Source organism: Dreissena polymorpha, chromosome 1 (assembly GCF_020536995.1).
Source record: "Dreissena polymorpha isolate Duluth1 chromosome 1, UMN_Dpol_1.0, whole genome shotgun sequence".
In the NCBI taxonomy this organism is placed as follows: domain Eukaryota; kingdom Metazoa; phylum Mollusca; class Bivalvia; order Myida; family Dreissenidae; genus Dreissena; species Dreissena polymorpha.
Genome location: NC_068355.1, coordinates 56,624,388 through 56,648,910, shown reverse-complemented (window position 1 = coordinate 56,648,910; position 24,523 = coordinate 56,624,388). Strand labels below are relative to the sequence as shown.

Genomic DNA, 24,523 nt, shown 5'->3' with positions numbered 1-24,523 from the left:
GATTGACGGACAGTGCGATCACTATATGCCACCCTACCGGGGGCATGAAAATGAAATGCACATATATCTATCATTGCTTTTTAATAAAACGGATTGTGTTGCAAGAACTGCATTTATATGTAGATGTAATCTTTATTAAAGTTAATATTGAAATAAGTAAACAAGTTAATGTTGAATTTTATTATTTTGATTGCCAAATGATTATGGCAAATTTATTTGGTCATAATTGCTAGGGCTGCAACGGGTACCCGAAATATCCGATGATATCGGATCCAACTTCAGATTCGCGGGTACAGATCCACCCCTGGAATTTTCGGTTCCGGATATTTATTTTCATAGTTGAATGTAACCTAGCGCTGTTTTCACGAGTACTATTTTGTATGGAGACTGGTTCTGTTTATAAGACAAACGATACTTATAATTATCGATATGTATTGACGTTTGACAGTCAAATAGCAGTTCATGCGAGATCCTTCGGCTTTTATTGTAAAAAGTACCAATTTTCGCGAACAATCGAACATGTCGGAGAGGAAAATCTTCGCATGTGGATTGTCCTCCCCAGTATGGGAGCATTTAGGCTTCTTTATGAAAACAGAAAGTGGCATTGAAGTTCTGGACAAATCAAGTGCTATTTGTAAAATATGCAAGGTATCTCTAGTGTATAGAACAGGCACTACGTCAAATCTGAAAAAACACATCGAATCACGTCATCCCCACATAAAGTTAAAACCTACAGGTACGTCAGGTAGTGTTGATTCTGTTGAAACGCCTAGTCCATCTCAACCCAAGAAAGCAAATAATCTGCAAACCTTAAGTGATTTCCTGAATAGAAAAAAAAAGAGCAATGAGGCCTATCATGCAAGCTCACAAAGGGCTAAGGATATATCAAGATCTATTGGAATCTTCATTGCCAAAGATTTGCGACCCTTAAGTATTGTTGAAAATCCTGGATTTCTTCAACTGATTAATTGTCTTGATCCAAACTATGTGGTCCCTAGTCGAATATACTTCACGAACAATGTGTTGCATGACATATTCTCTGAACTGACCTCAATGTTGAAGGAAAAAATCAGCTGTTCTTGTGCAGTAAGTCTTACCACTGATGGTTGGACCAGTCGCGCCACAGTAAGCTACACAACAATAACTTTGCACGTCATTGACAAGAATTTTCAACTGGATTCATATGTCCTACAAACTCGTCCATTGACAATAAGTCACACTGCTGAAAATCTGTCAAAGGAATTGGAATTGGCACTTGATGAGTGGAAATTGAGAAAATTTGTCAACTTAGCCATTACAACTGACAATGCTGCGAATATCGTCAACGCAGTTAAACTCACAGGCTTGAAACATATAAGGTGTCTAGCCCATGTGTTAAACTTATGTGTCAACAAAGGCCTTAAATGCGAGAATGTAACAGGACTGTTGAAAAAAGTTCGTAGAATAGTAGCATTTTTCCACCGGAGCAGTACAGCTGCAGCACGTCTTGAGTCAGCAGCTAAAGCATTGTGCATAATATCCCACAAACTCATCCAAGATGTGGAAACAAGGTGGAATTCTACTTTTGACATGCTTGAAAGGTAAAATATTTTAAAAATAAACATAAACCTTTAACTAAATGTTTCTTAATTTTAAATCATGTTTTGCATGTTTAAAACTCAAATTAAAAAAGGCACTTTTCAGAGACTAAACTACGTTTCCCAGACATCATTTTATTTCTAAAATAATTTCCAAAATAGTATTTATATTTGCTCACAGTGAGTTTTCAACTAACATAGAACATGAAAAATGTTACAGATATACAGAGCAAAAAGATGCTGTGGAAGCCACATTGAAGAGCAAAGATCTGAAGTTCAAAGACGTTGAAAGTATTCCTACGACTGAGAAGGGAAAACTGATTGATGAGCTTGTGCATGTATGTTAAAATTGTAATGTTTTCTCATCGAGCTTTTTTTTCTTTCTGAATATATTATGTAGTATTTAATGTATTTTATTGAGTATCTCTTATAAGTTCTGGTATTAAAATGCTATGATACAATGATATAAATTCTTCTTAAAATCATAATATTTTTATGTGAATAATATTTTTCACAAAATGTTTTGTACGGTTTATTGAAAATAAAGTATGTTCTATAAACATATTGTGCGGAATGATTTTGTTCAGCTTCTGGGTCCATTCAAGACAGCTACAGAAGAACTCATCACATCCACACATCCAACTATCTCCCTCGTGTACAACGTAAAGAAGCTGCTTGTTCACCAACTTCACCCCACAGCCCAAGATAGCCACGTCATTGCTGAGATGAAGAATGCCATGCGCGCAGACCTTGAACCAAGGTGAGAATACAAATTACTTCTGAAAAATTACTGAAAACCTGTATAACCTTAAGCCTCTATTACAAAGTTCATTTTTACATTTAATTAGTTTAAAGATATTTACTTGTGCACAATTGCATCGAAAGCCTTAAGCTTATTGAGACACTCTTGAGTCCGTTTCCTGGGAAGAACCAGTACTTGGCGTCTACGGATGAGATAATAAGAAAGCTCCACGAGTAAGGATCGAACCCAAGAACTCCTATGGCTAGGCGGACACCATATCCACTGCGCCACCAGGATCTTGTTACACTTAATTATAATTGCTCATACTAATTATTAATTAATTGTCTTAAACACAGTTGATTGAATTCATAAATGATAGATGTGATTGTAGATATAATTATTATATATACTCATTTTAAAGGAAATACCCAACTGTTAAAAAAATGATCATTTATCGTCTCATTTTGTTTAAACAATATGGACATCTTAGATTCATTTTCTTGCAAAACTTCCGTCTGTTGACTGTCATTTAAATCATACATATTCAAAGGTATGCTGATTCGGAACCCTTCTTGATCGAGTGTACCATGCTGGATCCGAGACTCAAGACGACCACTTTCCCATCAGAGATCGAGAAGGAGGAGGCGTTGAAGGTCATCAAAGAACAAATGACCTCAATTATCAATGATGATGCAAGGGTAAAGCAATTGGCCCATTTTGAATAAGTTTTTTTGAAGTCTGAATTATTCTCTTTGTTTCAGAGAAGATGTTAGTACCTGTAATTATCTTATACATATTCAACTTCCATTAAGTTTTAGCCAATTGTTCTTCTGACTTGATTAATGTTTCTTGAGTTTCATAAATTCTGTAATAATCCTTTACCAAGATGTAGAATGTAGGGATATTATAACTGCCATGATGTCAGTGTACTTATCTGTGACAAAATTGTTAATTCATTTTTTTTGCTATTGCTTGCATGAACCAGATCTTATGATATTTAATTTTTATTTATATTTCATTTCTTTATTTTTGTCTTCTGATAAACCTCTTTTAGATCATCTGCAAGAACAAAAAAAATCATTAATTTTATTTTGCTCATGATCAGAATTATTCTGTGTATCAGGTTCCTGACATCTTGGTTGAACGAGAAGATGAGAACAACAACAGCAGCATGGCCTGCAATGCAACTGACACCATGGACACGTGTTAAAACCAGAGCAGCAGACACAGTTTGGGGTTAGGCAATATGTTGAACTCTTTTATCACAAAGAATGTCCCACCTTCAAAAAATGATATAATTGATGCAGAAGTCAAAAGCTACATGTCCGAACCCATCCTGGAGTATAAGGAGGACCCCCTAAAATGGTGGAGAGAAAAGCAGAAGACATATCCCGTACTGGCACAGGTAGCATCCAGGTATCTTGTTATGCAAGGAACATCTGTACCAAGTGAGAGGATCTTCTCAACAGCAGGGGACTTAGTCAGTGCCAACAGGGCCTGCCTAGACCCAGAAAATGTGGACATGTTAATTTTTGTTAAAACCAACATCAAAATGATCGAATAGTGAAAGTGTATGTTAAAGTGCAAAATATTAATTCAATAAGTTTTAAGGTTTTGTTTTACTTTGACATTGTTACAATGTGTTACACTGTTAAACAAATGTTTTTTGTTAATAAATGTTTAATGGTTTTCAGTCAAATCATACTTCTAAAACATTGATTTCTTTAATGTAGACAGAAAATTATCATTTTCTCTTATATGAGGGATCCGGATCCGAAAAACAGTAAGAAACCACATTTGGATTTGGATTCGGATCCGAACAAATTTTTTGGATTCGTTGCAGCCCTAATAATTGCAGTTTGATATGCACTATTGATAGAAATCGTTAGCCACTCAAAAATTCAAAATGGCGGCCATTTTCAAGATTGCCGCCATTTCCGATTCAATCTATACAGCCATGTTGGGTATATCTTAAGCAACTGTGCGTAAAAATTGTGCAAATCTTCAATTTAGCATGACATTTGGTATAAACACTAAGTTTAATACACACGGTTGATATTTAGTAAAAAATTCAAGATGGCGTCCAGTTACAAGATAGCCGCCATTTCTGGTCTTAGTTCATGTGAACAAGTTGGGCAGCTTACATATGTATATATAATAATTTAGAAAATCAGCAAGGAAACATGCAATGTGGTATAAAAACTAAGTTTGATGTGCGTTTTTAATAAAACCTTTGAGCCACCCGATGGCAGCCGTTTCCAGTCTCAGTTTTGATGTTCAAGTTGGGTTTATCTTAAACTAGTATTATTTGGGTATTTTAGACATGAGTATTAGTATATGTGACAATTAGCGCTTGTAGAGCTTAGAGTTATATATATATATATTGCAACAGCCAGCCTCAGTTTGTGTGACAAAAATGACTTCAAACTTTAAAACTATGAACTTTGATTCCTCTAAACATTTTCTAAAATTAAAGCTTAGTTACATGAAGAACAATACAATTTCGTATCTTATTTTGATATTAAAAACCTTACTGAGACTGATATCAACTTAAATGCATTTTTGTATATTTTATTATTTCTAGCGATTGTAAATGCAAATATCAACAAAAGTTCCATTAACAACAAACTAAAACTAGAGTTGAATCCAAACAATTAGCTCACCATGCTAGGATTTTAAACAAAAGCATGAACTGATTGGATTTAAAATCGGATTATGAACGATCATATATTTTATTTTTTGACTTCGTTTATGACATTCAATTTTAGGAATCAACTCTGATACAGAAAACAGACAATATGTATCTAGGATGGTCATACTTGTAAATAAACACACTGATGGTATGATTATTGGCATTTTCCCATTACACACTCATTGTTTCAGTCTCAGAAGGACAATTGTTCGTCTTTGAAGTGAAGTTAAATGAAGTTCACATTATTAATTGCATGCGTGCAGGTCACATTATTAATTGCATGCGTGCATGTGTGAACATATTTTTCAATGGATGATTGTTTTGCAAAAAATATAGGGCGATGCAGAGAATTTCTTTAAACCATATTCATGATTGAAGAAGTTTTTTATGTAACGCTTTTTACACTATTGCTAGAGTGCAGATGCAAGATTGTACTGATACGCAATTTGCAATGCTGAACCCGTTTTATTAAAGCAATAGCATATCCAACGCAAATTCATTTGTTTAGAAATTCTAAACTTTGCAAATGTCGGTGTTGATACGAATTCAAAATGAGCAATGAGCTTGCAAAGTATGCGGTTGTGATAGATGAAACAGTTTTCTGTTTTGCTGTCATATGCATTCAGAAGAAGATGAGTGCATGTTTGCAACTGACAAATATGATATATTGTTACATGCAGTTATGCGCCTTCGATTGCCTTAGTTTCATCAAATGTGGAACAACTTGCGGTATTTTGGCTAATGATTTGTATAATCTGCACATTTCCGTCGAGGCATTAGCATCGTCTAGCCTAAGCTGCCTTACGACGCTACATACACAGATTTTAAATCAGAACATGCCATGGTTGCGATATTTGCGGATCCGCTGATTTCCAGGCAGTGTGTAGTCTGAGGAGGAAGTTGTCTTAAGCCAGGAAAATCCCCTGTAGTGGACAACGTCCCTTCCGAGCTAATTAAGCACGGAGGAGATGCAACGGCAGCAGCAATGACGGTACTATGCCAAAATATCTAGTAGTAAAAGCAGTGGCCCAAGGAGGGGACCCCGTCACCAGTCAAACCCCTACTGAAAAAGGGCAACCTCAAGTTGTTCTAAGAAAAACCGCACCAGCAGCCTCATCAGTCATCCCATGCCACCCATTCTCCTTAATCGATTGAAACGTACGGCAGAGGAACTGCTAGCCAAAAGCAGGTCAGATTAAGGGCTGGGTGGAGCACGGTGGAACAGATCTTTATTTTCAGCATCATCATTGACAAACACCTGCAGCATCAAAGTGACCATTTTCACAACTTCATTGACTTTAAAAAAGCTTTCGACCGCGTGTGACATGATGAGCTATGGCATGTTATGAGAGCATTCAACATCAACGAAGGTCTGGTGCAAGCCATTCAAGAATCTAGGGAACCGCCAGCACCGCAGTGCTACTCAACCGACAGAAGAGGAACTTCATCAGGACATCATTGGGCGTTCGTCAGAGTTGTCTGCTCTCTCCCGTCCTGCTCAACCTTTACATTCAAAAGGTAAGATAATGCTGGAGACTCTCTATTACCACCACACCTCTATCTGCACCGTTGGAAGATCCATCTTTAACTCGAGATTCGCTGATGCCATTGACCCCATGAGTGGCACCAGCAGTGAACTTCAAGATCTCACCCACATACTCTATGGCAGAGCAGGAGCATACGGGATAGAGGTCAGCATGGAAAAGTCGAAGATCATGGTTAAGAGCACGACGAACACCAGTGCAGACATCACCATGAACGGCCAGCAGCAAGAAGAAGTGGCCAACTTCAAGAACTTAGGCACAACCCTGTCCAAGGATGGTACCAGTACCGCTGAGGTCCGAAAAAGAATTGTCATGGTGACCGCTGCGATTGTAAGAATGAGCAGGTTGTTAAAAAACCGATCCATCAGCTTCCCCACCAAGTACAGGCTCAACAATTTCTTCGTAGTCTTCATCCTACTCTACGGCTGCGACACCTGGACCCTTTACGCGGATACAGAACGCAGGATACTGGCATGTGAACATAAATATCTCCAAAGACTGCTTAGTATCTCCTTCAGGGAGCACAAGACCAAATAGTACATTCATGAACATGACTGCAACACTTGTTGGTCCACAGGAGGCCTTACTTGCAACTGTCATACAACAAAAGCTGGCTTGGTTTGGACACGTGACCAGACACGACTCTCTGTGCAAGCCGGTTTGCCAGGGCATGCTAGAGGGAGGTCAACGTCGAGGCTGTCAGAAGAAAGAAATGGACATCCCTTCCGATGAATAAATTACTTTGAGCAGCACACAGCAGACCTGACTCGGGGAGAATTTTTTTATCGGCTTTTCTCACTCCCCGCCCCTCCCCCCAAAATTGCCAAACCGGTCAAGGGATTAATGCTGATAATGATGATTTCCGCGGAGTTCTTTCTGAAATACCTGTTAACTCTGCCTTGTTCTTCTTGAATGATTGGAGCTTTTATGAGTACATTCGTTTAACGACCATGGGTGTCATATAGGTGAGAGTTTGATTATTGCAAGTGTCCTGTATAATAATATTGTGAAAGTAAGTCATTGAGAATAAGTGAAAGATTGATAGCAATGCACACAGGGATAGAAAACAAAATAATACACATCTAGGAATACAGCCCAATGAATACTGTCACATATGTATCCTTAATATGAGAAGTACAGTCAATCTTGTATTAAGATACCACTTAAGGGAGTAATCAAAAGTGGTCTATTAATAAAATGGTCTTTAAATAAAAAAGGCCATTCTGGAAGAATGCCGACCCCCAATTTTAATCTATATGAAGGATCATCTCTTTTGTCAACAATATTTTTAACTTTTATAATAAAATGAATATAAATACAATACATAAACAATATTTTACTTATAATCTGTTTTATTTTTCGGCGTAAGCTGTATTAAGCCAGCTTTTCACCTTAGCCTGACCTTTGTAAGTGTCCAATAAAATTCCAATAAAATTTCCCGCGGCTAGGTACGAATGAATACACTTCATTTATTCCATTGGCTGATTTGAGTATACCACCAGAACATTGGAAACATATCCGCGTCTTTGTAACACTGTTTTACTGTATGAAACAATTTTATCTCGAATGAAAAGGCTTAATAGATAGAACAGTTTTACACTCAATTCTCGACATCAATACAGTTTGTGCGTACACCTTTTATTTTCAGAGTATTACCAGCGCAAGAGCGTTTATACTTAAAAGGCTATGTTCTCATATTTAGTACTTACTTCCTTATTCCTGTCAACATGTTAACATGTAAAAGTATAAAGAGCAATGGAAGCGAGGCCTCACTTTAAAGCATTGCATTTCAACCCGCGAGGTATATCGGGTCAATTCGCGGACATTCAGAGTTTATATACAGGTCATCATCGGAGTTGGCGGCCAATAAAATAATCGTTATATAATAAAGACGCTATCCGTGAACTAGGTGACCTGGAATTTTCTTTAGACCAGAAATATGTTAAATGAAGATATTCAGCAATATAATTATGGTATGTAAATAATAGATTCTTAATGTGTTTTCAACAATACAATGATAAATATTATTGTTGATAAATTTAACAATAATTATTCGTCCATATTGCCTAATGTACTAAAGTGATATTATGAGCATGTAACAGTTTATAGGTGTCTATCGCAACCGTTGATTATTTTTGATGTTTCTACTTCATATACACTTATATTAATTAATGCAGCATCATCATACTAAAACAATATACCAGAAAGAGAAAAATAATGCATTTGAATATCAACCGTACTTTCGTTTGACAACTGATCATGCGTTTACGAGTTGAACCTAAATTTAGTTTTAGTGCAGATTTGTTCAAACGATACAAAGACACGAAATTGTTTTACGGATTATTTCAGCTTACAGGACTGGGTGGGTCACGTAAGAATATCGAATATAAAATATATTTTTATAAACAACTGGTAGCAAGGTGAGTTGCAGATAATTAATCAGTAACCACATTTTAACAAACTATTTTGACCTGTTAATTCTTTTCAGCTCAATTCAACAGTGCAAAATGCCCATAATATCACTTTAAGCATTAGCACGATGATAATTGTTACTGTTAATACTCGAATCAAATAGCAATGCCCGACAAACCACTAAAACAGGTTTGTTCGAAGAACGCGCCTATAAATACGGATACTTCTCGTGTGGCCGGTTGACTCATATGTTTAAATTTCACTTCCATTCTTCTTTTGGTTTTCTGTTTTGTATCTATAGGTTTATGACCAGCAATATGTTATAATGTAAAATAAGCCGCGAAAACTCCCCGTAACATCCCGTACTGCGTGTGATGCAGCTAAGAACTGCACAGAAAAAGACATTCGCTATACTTGATCTCATTCATTAAACTATTTACGCCGTATATCTTTTTTAAAGATATTTCTTGTTTCACTTATTATAAATTTTCATCTATTATAAATGAATTGTGTGTACATATTTATTTGCAAAAACAACAAAGACAATTAATTTTTTTCCACCTGACACATTATTTTCCACGTCTTCAAGCATCTCGGCTTTACGCTCAAGAATGTTCTGAATTTGAGTTTTACCTACTCCAAACTCATCTGCAATTTTACGTCCAATACCCGAATTTTCTCATTCAACGTTAACACTGTTCGTTTTGACATTTTAATTTCTGCATGTATGCTTAAGGAAATCTGACTCGATTATGATACATAATAAGCTGAAAAAATTAAAAAACGTCAATTGAAAACAAACAAACAGACCTGATTGGAAAATTTATGAAGTAAATAACAATGTGATTGGCTATCAAACATCTACCAATTAGCATAATTACAAATTGGTAATGTATGGATTTCGACAGATGTTGCCGATTAATAGTTTATTTTCCGTTCTTCACAGGAAATGTTTGTTGCGTACAGTGCATTGTTTCTGCACCTGTTATCTATACTCGAGAAAAATCGGCGTTGTCTCTTAACGTTCCACATAATAAACTATTTAAGCTGTAGACTGTGCGTTATTATACGTTCCTCTAAAATTCAACTAAATAAATTGATACGCAGTCTACAACAATACCAGTCAGAACCGGTCAACGAGACAAAGCATAATCATAATGGTTGGTGTGAAAACAAAGCAGAGGTGTACCATTACATCTTATCGGCTTAGATAAACAATTAACACAGATTTGTCCCTGAAAGATCAATAGATTAACCACTTTTACCTCCTAGTGGTCGCTTAATTCAAGATTCGGACATCAAAATACACAAAAACCAGCAGTCGCTAAAGACAAAATTTGCTTAATACAATATCATTATATAGCGAAAAAGCTCCGTGGGATTTCAAAATGGTCGCATAAGACAAAGGTCGCTTAATACAAGTGGTCGCATCCATAAGATTGACAGTTTAACAAAAAAAAACGGTTTGTATACATATTTTGTGTTGAAAAGTCCCACTAGCAATACTAAGTGTGTGTGTATTATGATGTCTGTTTTTAAAGATTTGTCACTAAGTTATGCATGCCACTTTTCCAGAGTCTATTAACGTACTTTGGCCCCCTGTGCCTTCTTTGTGATCACACCTCTTCAATTTCTTTAATTTACAAGTATTTACAATAGGTTTACTGGTACCTCAGTACATATACTTTTTCATTTGTAGTTATTATTTCCATTTGTTTGTGAACAACTACGTAAACGGTATTGAAGATATTACAAAATCTCTAACATATTATATTGATGTAGAGTATTTTACGGAAGTTCAAGAATCATACCTCCTTTCAGTCAATTAATACAAAACTAAATGTTAAAACACATGTTTATTTAAACGTATTGAAATACACAAATCTACTATCATAGGTATGTTTTCTGTATATCAAGCTGATATTATCAGCAGCTAATTGCTACCTAGAAGTATCCAGTGATGATTGAATCACGCGTGTCACCTATCATTCGCAAGATGCGATTAACACATTTTAGGACACTTCATTCAAGGTCAATAAATTTAAATAAACTCGTGTTTACATCGATTGATTAAAATATGTTTAGTTTTGAAAAATATGGTTTTGTTTTCGCAAATAGCACGATACTAGACTTTGACTGAAAAGTAACGTAACGACCGGGGTTACCCCTACTGCGAGTTCATGAAAATTGAGTCGTAACGTTATTTTTAACTTGTTCACTAGGTTTTATATTTTGGGGTCAGCATGTCATTTGTATACTGCAAATCAATAAAACGATTGGATATCCATGCACGACATTAAATGCTGACTTGGCTAATAGCTTGCAACCTTTATCTGAATATCACATGGTATAGAAAATGACACCTTGATTTTATTATCCCGTGTTCTATAAATTGAATATCAGAAACACAGATACTATTTGAATTATCTTATGTTTAGGTCACCTCGTCACATGAATGATCACATGTTGTCAAATCACCTGATTATTTAAAATCACCTGATATGCATATACAGGTCAAATGCTAGGACGTCAACAACACGTGTTTGGGGTTTTATCCAAATTTATCTTGATACAGTCTATTGACGAGTGTTTATATCATTTATTTATCTCAAACTAAGATAGTTGCAATATAGATTGCCATTTTATCAGCCAAGTTACAGATTCAATATAGAGCAATCTTCGGACTATGAGCTTTCATACTCTGCATTGATTGTAGGGCATATGTAAACAGTACCAATTACATTAAAGTGCCAGTAAATGTCTTAATAAGATCATACGTTAAATCATACCATAGTAAAACACCCAACAATCCTTAAACAATATATGTGAATTATATATAAAGAAAGTTCATATACATTATAAGAAGAGAAGTTCTGAATAACCCTGCTAGTATTTCAAACTCAATTAAAAGTCAGTAAACAAGATTGATCACACATAACTTAGAGTCAATAAATATATAAGTCTTCAAGTAATGATGTTGCACCTCTATATTTACATGTACAATCAACTATTATTAATAATCAAGTTCAAACTAGTCTTTATGACAAAGGTGATGATCCTGGTTTATATTGTTATTTTTATTTTTTGGGAGGTACTGTCCAACAATTTTTTTTTTTTTTTTTCAAACACGTCTTAATGCCGAGCTAAGCCTTTATTTGTCAGTCAGCATTCCGCTGAAACATGACTGGCATGTATGTGCCCCGACCCGGGATCGAACCCGAGACCTCTGGATTTCAGGAAGCGCCTTATCCACTGAGCTATGGAGGCACATTGATACCAATAAATCCATAATAAGCGCACCCCTGGGTATAAAATAATTTTTTTTTAATTGCTATATATACTTATTTATTCAACATGTTTTAACACAGATGTTTATGTGTGCCATACATGCGTGTGTATTGTCTTTATATTATAACTTTATTGTGATATATACGTGCATATGTGGTTCAAAATTATTGTGCAAATTGCGACAATTTCGATACAAATGTACAATTTTTCACATCTAAATGTCAAAGAAGAATAAATTGTAAATTGTAAACATTCTTAACAACAAAGCAACCTGAATAATGTTTGTTTTCATAAGTCTTCTAGTGCAAATACCTTGATTTTCAATAAAAATTGTATACACAATTATGCGGCCGCCATTTTGGAAAAAAAGGCCACCATGTTATTTTTTTTGGTGGCTAACGGGTTTTTTGGAAAGAGCGCATAATAAGGTACATTCATTTGATGCTGGCTAACAAGTTTGCAAGATTTTGCTGATAAAAGAACCTATATCCCCAAGCTATACCTTTTTAGCATCATTATAATTGTCTCAGTCTGACATGTTACGCACTGGTACCAGTGTCATCGTCTGACCAGCTACAAACTAGTGCCTTTGTCTCAGTCTGACATGTTACGCACTGGTACCAGTGTCACCGTCTGACCAGCTACAAACTAGTACCATTGTCTCAGTCTGACATTCTTCGCACTGGTACCAGTGTCACCGTTTGACCAGCTACAAACTAGTACCATTGTCTCAGTCTATGTACTGGTACAATTGTCTCAGTTTGATGGGAGACATACTGCACCATTGTCGCAGTCTGACATTCTATTGGTGACATTTTATTGTCACAATCTGACATGCTATCTATTGGTGAAATTGTCACAGCCTCACATGCTACATACTGTCTGGTAAAATGTTCACAGTCTGACATGCTACATACTGGTACGATTGTCACAGTCTAACATTATACATATCAGTACCATTTTCACAGTCTGACATGCTATGTACTGGTACCCAGAGCTCCAGATAATTTTTTCAGCCGATGGGTATTTCACTCATGAAATTTTTAATTGATGAGTAAAAATTAAAATCCGATAATTTTAAGGAGTATTTATGTTCAAATGTTCAGAATTAATAATACATTGTACATGTACTGTTAACTCGCTATAACAAGCAGTCTTGTACACAATTAAGCAATCACTTTTGTTTTATTTAACAGTTTTTATGGGTTTTTTTTGCCCCTGGCTTATAAGCAGCCATTAATATCTTTTTCCGTCTTGATTTAGAAAGCCATTGTTTAGCACACAGTGGCTCAATTTTGAGCCACGGGAAACATTCTTTCCAGTTAGAAATAGTCTTGTCTGTGACCTTATTTCCGTCATGTTTCTTTCTCTGCACCGAGTTTATAACATCTGTTAATATACTGTAAATATTAGGGCGTACTATTTTTTCTGATGTTACTACTGACGATGTCGACTTGAAAGAAATTACCATTTTTAACTGACTCGCCATTACTTTTTGTTTTATTTACATGACATTTAAACACAAACACATGCAGACGCTGCGGCATACGTCACAAAAAGTTAAGCACTTTCGGGACAGAGAATGCCGGTCAGGACAGCACAGATCGTGACGGTCATATGAAAAATAAGCAAGCAGCAAGTTTTCGCATTACATTATGATTCAAGTGGATTCATTGATTGCAAACCGGATTTCAATATATCTATCAGGTTAAACATGTGCTTAGTCTGAATGCTAAGCGGGTGGTCTCCGTATAACTTGTTTATTATATGTGTATTTTGGCTGTCATTTTAAAAGTGCTTGAAGGAAAAAGTTTTTCCATAGTATCACACAAGAGATGAACTGATAGCAAAAATTATATGCTTGAAGTTGGGCAATTCGGGTTTTATCGAATGTGATGTCAACAGTTTTCAACATAAGCGTATATAGATTCTCAACAATGCAGCGGGTTTAGTCAACATCGGCCTTTATCGTGTGCCAAAATGAAATGATGCCGTTCTGACTGAGGAGTAAATTCGATCGGGAACCATATTCTATTCAAAGATGGTGATGTCAAGTTTTTACCGGTGTGGACACAATGGTGGGAATTAGTCATGTTTACATGAATTTATATGCATGTATACACGGCTTATACGCATTGAACTTGTACACGATGCGTAATCCAAATTTGGCCAGGAGTTTTCTTACTCCACAAAATTTTAAGTTATGCGTATTTTCTTTCTTTTCATGCGTATTTTACGCAAATACGCATCTTATCTTGCCCTCTGCTGGTACCATTGTCAGAGTCTCACTTGCTTCTAAGATATACTGGTATAATTTTAACTGTGTGACATGCTATGTACTGGTACCACTGTCACAGTCTGGCATGCCACATACTGGTACCATTATCACAGTCACAGATGCTAAGCACTGGTACCATTGTCACAGTCTCAAATGCTACCTACTAGTACTATTGTCACAGTCTCAGATGCTAGGTACTGGTACAATTGTAACAGTCTGACATGCTACGGACTGGTACCATTGTAACAGTCTGACATGCTACGTACTGGTACCAATGTCACAGTCTGACAGATGCTACGCACTGGTACCATTGCCACAGTCTCAGATGCTACATATTGGCATAATTGTAACAGTCTGACATGCTACGGACTGTTACCGTTGTAAAAGCCTGACATGCTACGTACTGGTACCATTGTTAGAGTCTCAGACGCTATGTACTGGTACCATTGTCAAAGTCTCACATGCTACATACTGGTATAATTGTAACAGTCTGACAAGCTACGAAGTGACACAATTGTAACAGTCTCACATGCTCAAAACTGGTATAATTGTAACAGTCTGACATGCTACGTACTGGTACCATTGTAACGGTCTGACATGTCACGTACTGGTACCATTATCATAGTCTTAGATCTGATGCTAAGCACTGGTACCATTGTCACCATCAGACATGCTACGTCCTGATATAATTGTAACAGTCTGACATGCTACGTACTGGTACCCGACATGCTACGTACTGGTACCATTGTCAAAGTCTGAACTGTTACTTACTGGTACCATTTTCACAGTCTAGCATGCTATGTACAGGTATTATTGTCACAGTCTAACATAAGACATATCAATACCATTTTCACAACCTGACATACTACATTACTGGTACCATTGCAGCGATTTTTTTTTTTATAAAGTACCGGACAATGGCATTTATCCAGTAAGGAAAAAACTACAAATTTCCCAATTGCTGTCAAAAAATATCCCAATTGAAGAAAACTAAAATAACAATGCAACTGCAACTTTTAACTAGTTTTCTTATGCAGCGTTATGGCTTGAACCTAAGTAAATATTATATTGACAACTTAACAACATTTAATTATCAATTTAAAGTATTTGGGAGCAAACAAATCAAATACACACATTTTCCAAATTTCTGGGTTTTTCTCGCATAATTTTCCAAATTGGGCTCTTACCAGTTCTTTTCCCAATGGGTTACAAAAGCATTGTCTCAGTCTGTATGTACTGGTACAATGGTCACAGTCTGACATGCTAGGTACTGGTACCATTACACTATAATGTCTGTATTCATTTTCAGGGCAAAACGGTTGCAACTGCACAACCGTTTTGTAATGAAAATAATTTCATTTTTTGTTAACACCCCACTTCAACTTACATACAATTAGATCACTTCCAAGGGGTTACACAATGATTGAATGATCATCAGCATGTTTCTCAGTATTTAACATTCCTGACAAACCCTCTTAGAGTTATATTGAAGTCTACCTTTAGTTTCAATTAACATCACACACATCAGGGTGTGTTATTTTACTATACATGTTTCACTGCTTACCCATAGGCTTTTTATATAATATTTAAATGAATAACACTACCATAAAATCCCATAAAAAACATTGAAATATGATTGAATATAAATAATGCTAAATTCATGTAAAAATATATTACGGTAAAACAGTATAGCAAGACGGTATAAAAAAATACTATTCTGCGACAGAATATGTTATTATTTGTTAAAAATTTTGTTTACTTACATGTAAGTTCAAATACTTCTTCAGAATGTGAATCAAACAGAAGAAAGGGAGAACAAACAAATGTTTCTCTGTATAATACACAAATTATAATACGTGTAAACAAAGTAAGCATACTAGTATTACGCATGAGGAATTTGAGTTGAAGCCTATGTTACTATTTTGTATACCAGACTATTGGTATATTTAATATTCTAGTCTGATCGGGATATACATTAATCCAACCTCATGGCATATTCACATCATTCAGGGATTATTAACAACATTTTACCATTGGAAATGGTAGTGATATATATTAGCAACCCAAGTCCAAGGGAGACCACTCAAAATTAAAACATTTTACCAAACTTTTACCGCTGGAAGTGAGATATACGAGTACAGCCATTCCAAGGGAGATCACTCAAAATAATAAATGTACAAAACATCTCTGTTTGTCCAGGAATTATAAGTTAAATTGAGATTTTCCATTCACTTCATGGAATTTATGGAGTTCTTAATATCCTTATAAAACTGAAATGCATACGGTATATTATATACTGTTAGACATGAACTAAAGACATGAACATGTCATAAACATGCTTTAATGTTGGTGGTAAATTTATGGAACACTCATTCAAAATAATTTGACAGAGTAAATCAGGTGATAAACAACAGTCTTGATAATTATTTGATAATTGCTGAGAACAACTTGCAATTTAGAAATTACAATGTTCAAAACAAATTTACAGCACACAGTAAAAAATATGGATTTCTTCTTAATTGGGTTAGAACTGAAAACCCTTGTCCAGTTTGTATAACTTCTTTTATGTGGTTACAAGGAAGATGTCAAAAAATGGTACTTGAAATGACAGGCAACACACATTTGACAGCAGACAATGACTGAACAAAATATCATATATCTAAGAACTTTCACTTCAGTTGAGCATGCAATATGTGATTTGGCTGCATGCCACTGAGGCTGTGACTGGTATTGATATCAATGTAATCTTACCTGACCCGACTTTGCGACCTTGCGACTTGTAATTCTTGACTTGACAACTATTCCAGGCACTGTTACTTCCACTTAACAGAAGGTTGGTCAGTATAGGGTCAAGTGTTTGGATTGAGTTACAGTTCCACTGCTCATTATACAACTGTTTCAACCACAATCACTTTTATCACAACAAGAGGGAGGTAAGTACATGTCCAGTGTCTAGCTAGAATTATATTTAAGTAGCCTACTAGACAACTATTCCAACCACAGTCACTTCCACCTAGACAGTTTTGATGTCAGTACATGTCCAGTGTCTGACTCGAGTTTTCTGCTGCTTACTATCGCTTACTATAGTTATAGATAACTATCCCAACCACTGCCACTTCCACCAAAACAGGAGGGGGCCAGTATAGTGTCAAGTGTTTGGCTTGAGTAACAGTTCTGCTGGTCACTATATAACTGTTCCAACAACAGTCTCGTCCGCATAGACAGGATGGAGTTCCGTGAATGTACAGCGACTGGCTCAAGTTCTATTTCTCTTGCCTGAAATGAGTGAGTTCTTGGTTGCCAATGTGCCCTCTGTACATCAACTGTGTATTTGAAACAGAAAAAAATAATTAGCTCATTAATTATTTCCCAAAAAGGTAAACACAACTCTGAGAATACATACTATTAATGCGTTAAAACTTCTTCAGCCACAAAACAACCTATCAGATTCTCAAATCAAGTGTGAAAAACATCTAATTGAAATCAACTTACCAACATTGCTACCCAATTGCTACCCAATATAATTTCACTGTTTTATTAAAGTTTAATTATAATTTAGTATAAAACTGAACTCAAATAAAAATGATCTCAATAAAATGTATTGCTATGTCTGCTTGACAAGGGAAATCATGGATACAGGATGTAGAAGTCTCAATCACAAGTGTAAAATTGTGTTTTATTAGAATGCAAAAAATGAAGCTCAATGAAAATATTTGTGTTTTGTGTGTTCCTTGGCTATTCAAGAGCTCTTTAAATATTACATTTATCAGCTGAGGTGTTTTCATGGCTCTATTGATAGTGAAACAAAATACACCAATTACATTGATGAGATGTCATCATGGGCATTCTGGTTCTTAACATAAACAAAACCATTCTCTACTTGCTTGGGCGACGTAGTATTGTAGTGAAAATAAAGTCACTTCCAACAGCCTTGCTGTTGGGCTAGCTGTTTAGCGACGTGGTATAATTGTCTGACTACCACTCTGGAGGTTGTGGGTTCTATCCCCGGCTTGAGCTCAGTATTTTCACATTAGTATATTATTATTTCACACATATAATTCACTACTTGCTTGGGGGACAAAGTATATCATTATGTCACACCAAAGGAGAGTTCTCTGTTGCAATAGGCATTAGGCCATCTGAACTTAAAAATTCTATTCACTGAACATATTTCTTATATAATTGTAACAGTGTTGTTGTTTTTTTGTCATTCACATTTGGGTCCGGTAAGCAGACCCATTTCCAATGGAAATAAGTATATATTTTTCCCAAATGGAAGCTAAAAATTCCTAATGGAAGGTTTGCAAAAAAAAAAAAAAAAATTTAGATCTCAACATTGTGTTATCTCCCATCCAAGTTCAACCATAGTAAATATAATACCGGACACTCTTTTATTCTCAATTTTGAAGCATATTTTGCAAAACAACAACACCAATTTCCCAATTTTAGTCAAAACGCCGCGAATTTCCCCAATTCAAAGGGGCCTGGCCCCATTCCCAAAATGGTGAAAAAAATACTGCGTAAACAGTTGTCCTTATTCTCAATATCTACCATCCTAATTGTATCATGAGTGGTAACAATTCAATAGTATAAGGTAAAATATGTTTATATTCACAGTTCTCAATTTATAGAATGTTGAACACGAGTTCACAAATAACTATAGGTTTACTATAGACTATGACAAAAATGCTTTATAATCGGTAAAATAACATGTAAACAAAAGCACCGCATTACAGGTGCCAAGGTTTGGCTGCAGGTGCTGTTTAGAATAAATGAAAGCTTGTCCGAATTTTTTTTAGAGGTCCCAGTGACATTGACCTTTGACCTAGTGACCCAAAAATGGGTGTGCAGTGTAAAATTCATTAAGTTGCATCTACACTGCGGGGAATCACGTGATCACAAAAGTACATCGTACGCACAAAATGGCGGAAAAAGCTCTCGCTTAATAACAAAAATCAAGGTATTCTCATATTTTATAATATTACATTGCAAATTCTATTTTATGTTAATTGAATATCATGATATACCATTTTCATCATATTTTTTATGCTTTCAGAACGTCTAAAAGGGATATTTCGTTATTTTTGGAGACGAGTTAATGAGTGACGTCACGACGACTCACGCACACCTGCTATATGCAGACTCTGCCCACTGGTTGGCAAAAGGTGGTTGGCATAACGCTGATCTTTATAGAAAGATTGTTAGTGCTGCAAACAGGCACACATAAGTCGCTTATTTAGGGGAGTAAGGCCACAATTAAAATATTGTTGGTTTGCCCTTTACCGACCCTAAATTTTACAGGTGGGTAGGTAGGTAGGAAAATTATTTTATTTTATTTGAGAAATTATGTTTTTAATACACTAATAGTCTATGAATATTTAAAACACTTTTATTAAAGCACTGTTGCAGTGTACGAAGCCCTATGTAGCTTAACATTATCTTGTTTGCTGTTTCTTGCATATATTAATATCAAATGCATGCTTGTGTGTTATTACATCAAATATTTGTTCATTATATGATTTTAATTGCTCAAATGCATTTGTAATTATTTAACAGCCAGACAGCTTTTATTTTTAACTTAAACCTTTCCCTTAAATTGGGCTTAATTAGCATGCAACAAGCATTGAAGGAGTGTAGAAAGACAGCCCAAAGCCTTTAATGGAAAAATTCAGACGTGGCAAAAGACCATCACATTTTACAGGCCAGACTTGCCTACCAGGAGAAACAATTCACAGGCCTGTTGAAGTTTTTACAGGCCTCAATTTTAAGTGTTTGACCGGTTAGTGCATAGTCTCAGCATGGAAAAGTAAATTCATAAAAGTGCAAACTGAACATTATTATAAAGCATTATTTCTTCTTGAATGCTCTGAGCTTTTATGAGTACATACGTACAGCTCAGAGGGTCAATAGCTGGGAGTTGTATTATTGCAACTAACATAAGCATGAAAACTTGATTTGGGGAAATAAATTCTGGATCTGGATAGGTACGTTGCAGGACCTTTCGGTGTAGGCGCAACGGGGGAGAGGGTGGTTAGTTCCACTGTAGGACAGTGGGTGTTAGTTTCAGTTTGTAGATATACTAACGCTTTAAACATATATACTTGAGTGTTGTCGATGTATTTAGCTAAGAGACATTAATAAATTAAATAAGTTTACCTTTACATATCCATTTCACTAACATGCCATTACAGTGAACTGTTCAGTGTGGCAAACATAATAAAGCAGAATATGCACATGAATCTGATTAAACACAGATCCACTTGCATATAAATCAAGTCATGTTTGTCTTTTATTTTGCATTTTCGACAAAAAAAATCCTGTAACTGTAAGATGTATTTTCCTTTGCGAGTAGACTGCATTCCAATTTTCAAACACTTCATCACTTGTTCTGTGACATTCAGTTCATACATTTGCAAAAAAAAGAGAGTTTTATTTGTATCTAAAACCTATGCTCAATCGTAGAATGACACGCTCTTTTCATTAATCGATACTAATTATATGATGTCCGTCGTAAATTCGATAGTTATTTGTTCTCGCTGAGCATCGTTATTTCTTTTAATTGTCTGCCATCTTGGATCACCTTAACAACATGTGTACAACGAACGTAAACTCGTATATGTCCGACTACTTTCGCGAACCAATGGTTAAGTATGATGTCGTTCAGCCATTTTCACGGAACACCGCCGATCGCGATGCTGGTTATAGACGCTTGCATTACTGTCTATTCTGGGGCGTATGAAATTCCAACCATCGGAGCGACCTAGATCGGTCAGGGGCAATAATAATAGACAGGGATATAAATACGCGCATGAATAAATATTGCTTTCGGCTCTTTTGTCATCGTCGAAAAAAAACGAAAATAAAAAAAATAAGTTTTCAGAAATCGCAATAAAATTTTTTGGGTTGGGGGGTAAAAAGTGGGTCGGTCGGTAAAGGGCAAACAAACTCAATTTTAATTTAGGCCTAACTGGCCACTAATAATAAACAAAGAGTTTTATATACAGAAATGTTCGTCTGGGTCTGTAGATTATGGTATGAGATTTTATTTGTTCGAAAAGTGCTGGAGGGCTTCAAAATCCAAGATTGCGTCCAAGATGGCCGCCAAAAGTGTCCTACTCACTGTATACATTACAACTGTTATTTTATGTGGGGAAAATTGCTATCCTCCTTCTAAATCAACATTAAATGAAAGGGGTGTGTATCTTAAATGCTTTATTTACCTATTACCATGTAATGGAATGCATTTTTATGCATATTTTACTGAAAATCAGCAAAAAATGCTCCAATTTTGGGGGCAAAGTCTAATATCTTTATGTATAACTATCAAGTATTTGATTAAAATGTACTTAAAATCAGGTAAATTTAATAAGTGTATTTATATCCTTTAAAACAAATGTAAAAAAACACTGGTCAAGAATACGATCCAGATATCATTAAATAATATTTTAATTGATGAAGTAATTTGTTACTGTACTTTCATTTGATACATTGTGTTAATTCATAGCTTAAAACTTAAATTATGATTTTATACCAGTAATATGTTATCCATTTAAATGAAATTATATACCATTTTTATGAACTGAGTCAACTGTAAACTCTGAAAGCTATGACAACTATAATAATATGAAGAATTATTTGATTTTAGATATAAATTTACCATACACATAAAGTTAGCAGACACCAATGTCAAACTTGTTTTGTCATTTTCACAGTTTTCATTTCCATGTACATCTAATATGGTAAGTATTTAACATGTTTATTCATTGTTCGTTTCATAACTACATGCTATGTTTATAGATTTTAATTGATAAACCATTTTCTCAAACATCATCACAAGGAAATTTGTCTGCAATGTCATTGATGTTATTCCTCACATATATTTACTAAAATCCGTTTGAATACATGCAAAAGTAGTGTGCGTGGATATTTGAAACCCTTACATGAAACCTACACTGTCTTTTGTATTTAATAAGAGGTGCTAATATTTGTTTTTCCAAAACTTGAGTGGTACTCGGATAGGTACTAGTAAGCGGTATTTTTTTTCTGTTGATGAATTATTGTGTATGCCTAATATATGTTAATTTCTGCCTATTCTACACTATTGTTTGGAATATATTAAAAGGTTAGACAATAGAACTTCATCAGCCAAGGGAATGCCACAGTCTTCGGGGAAGAAAACATGGCTACCTCTGGAGAGAACTTAAAGATCTTAAAGATGACTGCAAAGTAAGAAAGTATGTATTGTTAATTGTAATTCTGTTGATCCATTAATACAGTCATTTATTAAAGAGGTTTGTGTATCCTAAATAGTTAGATATAAATGTACTTACCATGAGAACACAGGCAAGTTATAATTATTATTAAATCAAAGATGATTTTTGTTTGCTTCAAAAAAAATGAAGCAGAGGAGTGTACTGAAGACATATATGACAACCATGTGGTGATCCTGGTCTGGTATGACAATGATAATGATATTCATAAATATCATAGTTTGATTTCTCTCAAACATGATCATTGAGAGTAGAACATAAATGTCATTTCATATTCTCTATTTTTCTGCAAAGGATTTCATATGTATTTCTGTTTTCAGGCCCAGATGGTCCTATGATGACTCAACAATGGATGACAAGGAAAACACAAGACGAGGTCCACTTTTGAGAGCTTTGACTGGAAATCGTAGTGCTTCATTTGTGGCGAAAAGTGCAGCCGTCATAGAGACAATACATCAAGAGTTTTTAGCAGAAGTTGGTCCCTAGGGCCAAACAAAAAAATTGTGTGTTTCGGGAAACGGCTGAAAAAAAAAATAGGAGGGTAGGTATTTTTTTCTGGTCTTTGCGATGGCTCACATGCTTTTGCAATGGGAATATCCGTAAAAAACATCGTACCGAAGTATGCACGTCCTAGAAATTGGACCATATTCCGTTTCTTGTTGAATTCTCAAATGCGCATAATTTAATTTGTAATACGAAACACTTATCCCTATTTAATTTTTACTCGACATTCTTCAAACAAACTGTAAATGTACAGTGTGTTTTAATCTTTTCTCTCGAGAAAAGCGCGCGCAAATTATTCCCTACATGAACAACGTCGCGTCAAACGCATGGAAAGCGTGCGTGCATTAAATTTCCGTTTAATGTTCCGTGGTAAATTTTAACAGAATGATATAGCGAATGATTTGGAATTTGACATTTTCTCAAAATTAATTGCAAATCAAACATACTGTATATTTATCGTTACGGACGTTTACATAAGTCACTATTGAAACAGTTATTGTACTGTATACTGGTGCAACAGAAAATCCAGACGAAACTGGATTAAGTGTTGGGTGTCAAAACGAATCCCGGAATAAACCCCCTTAGGAAGAAACACCCTTCCTTTAAAACAGCATAGCGGAAAAAAAACCCTTTCACATTTTGCATAAACGGAAGAAACACCCTTCCATAGCGGAACAAACCCTCTTCCAGTTTTCAGACAGGCGGAATAAACCCCCTTCATAACTGTTATTCAAACTGTTCGAAAAACATTGACACGTAATTCGATTCACAATTTTCCTGTTTGAAGCAATAATAAACATTTTGTATATTACATGCTCACATTAGTATCACTACATTATATATATATATATATATATATATATATATATATATATATATATATATATATATATATATATATATATATATATATATATAATAAAAGTTAAAACACGTGTCTGGGATTTTAATTATATATTGATTTAGCCAACGCGTTTCGCATAGCTCATCAGGGCATAATACAATATATTACAACGTCAAAAATCTATATATATATATATTAGAGACAAAATATTAACTGTGCAGTGACAATCTTGTGTCAAGCTCGTATGTACCAATAGGGGTCGTCGTATACCGGGTTTCATGTTTTAGTTGTATACGTATACCAGGCCTTTTTTATGTACAGAAAAGCATTTAGAAAAACAAAATTATGAAAAAAATAGAGGTTGATGTATAA

General features: G+C 35.2%; 2 protein-coding genes across 2 annotated transcripts in view; one reads left to right on the top strand and one right to left on the bottom strand.

The window, feature by feature from the left end:
- Nucleotides 1-24,523, bottom strand: part of LOC127881603 (uncharacterized) — a 638,632-nt gene that overhangs the window by 571,416 nt on the left and 42,693 nt on the right. The window lies entirely within an intron of this gene.
- Nucleotides 520-3,868, top strand: LOC127876096 (E3 SUMO-protein ligase ZBED1-like). The gene is made up of 5 exons (XM_052421059.1): nucleotides 520-625; nucleotides 1,779-1,915; nucleotides 2,165-2,337; nucleotides 2,870-3,017; nucleotides 3,443-3,868. The coding sequence occupies exons 1-5, from the start codon at nucleotides 520-522 to the stop codon at nucleotides 3,527-3,529; spliced, it is 651 nt and encodes a 216-aa protein (XP_052277019.1). The 3' UTR covers nucleotides 3,530-3,868.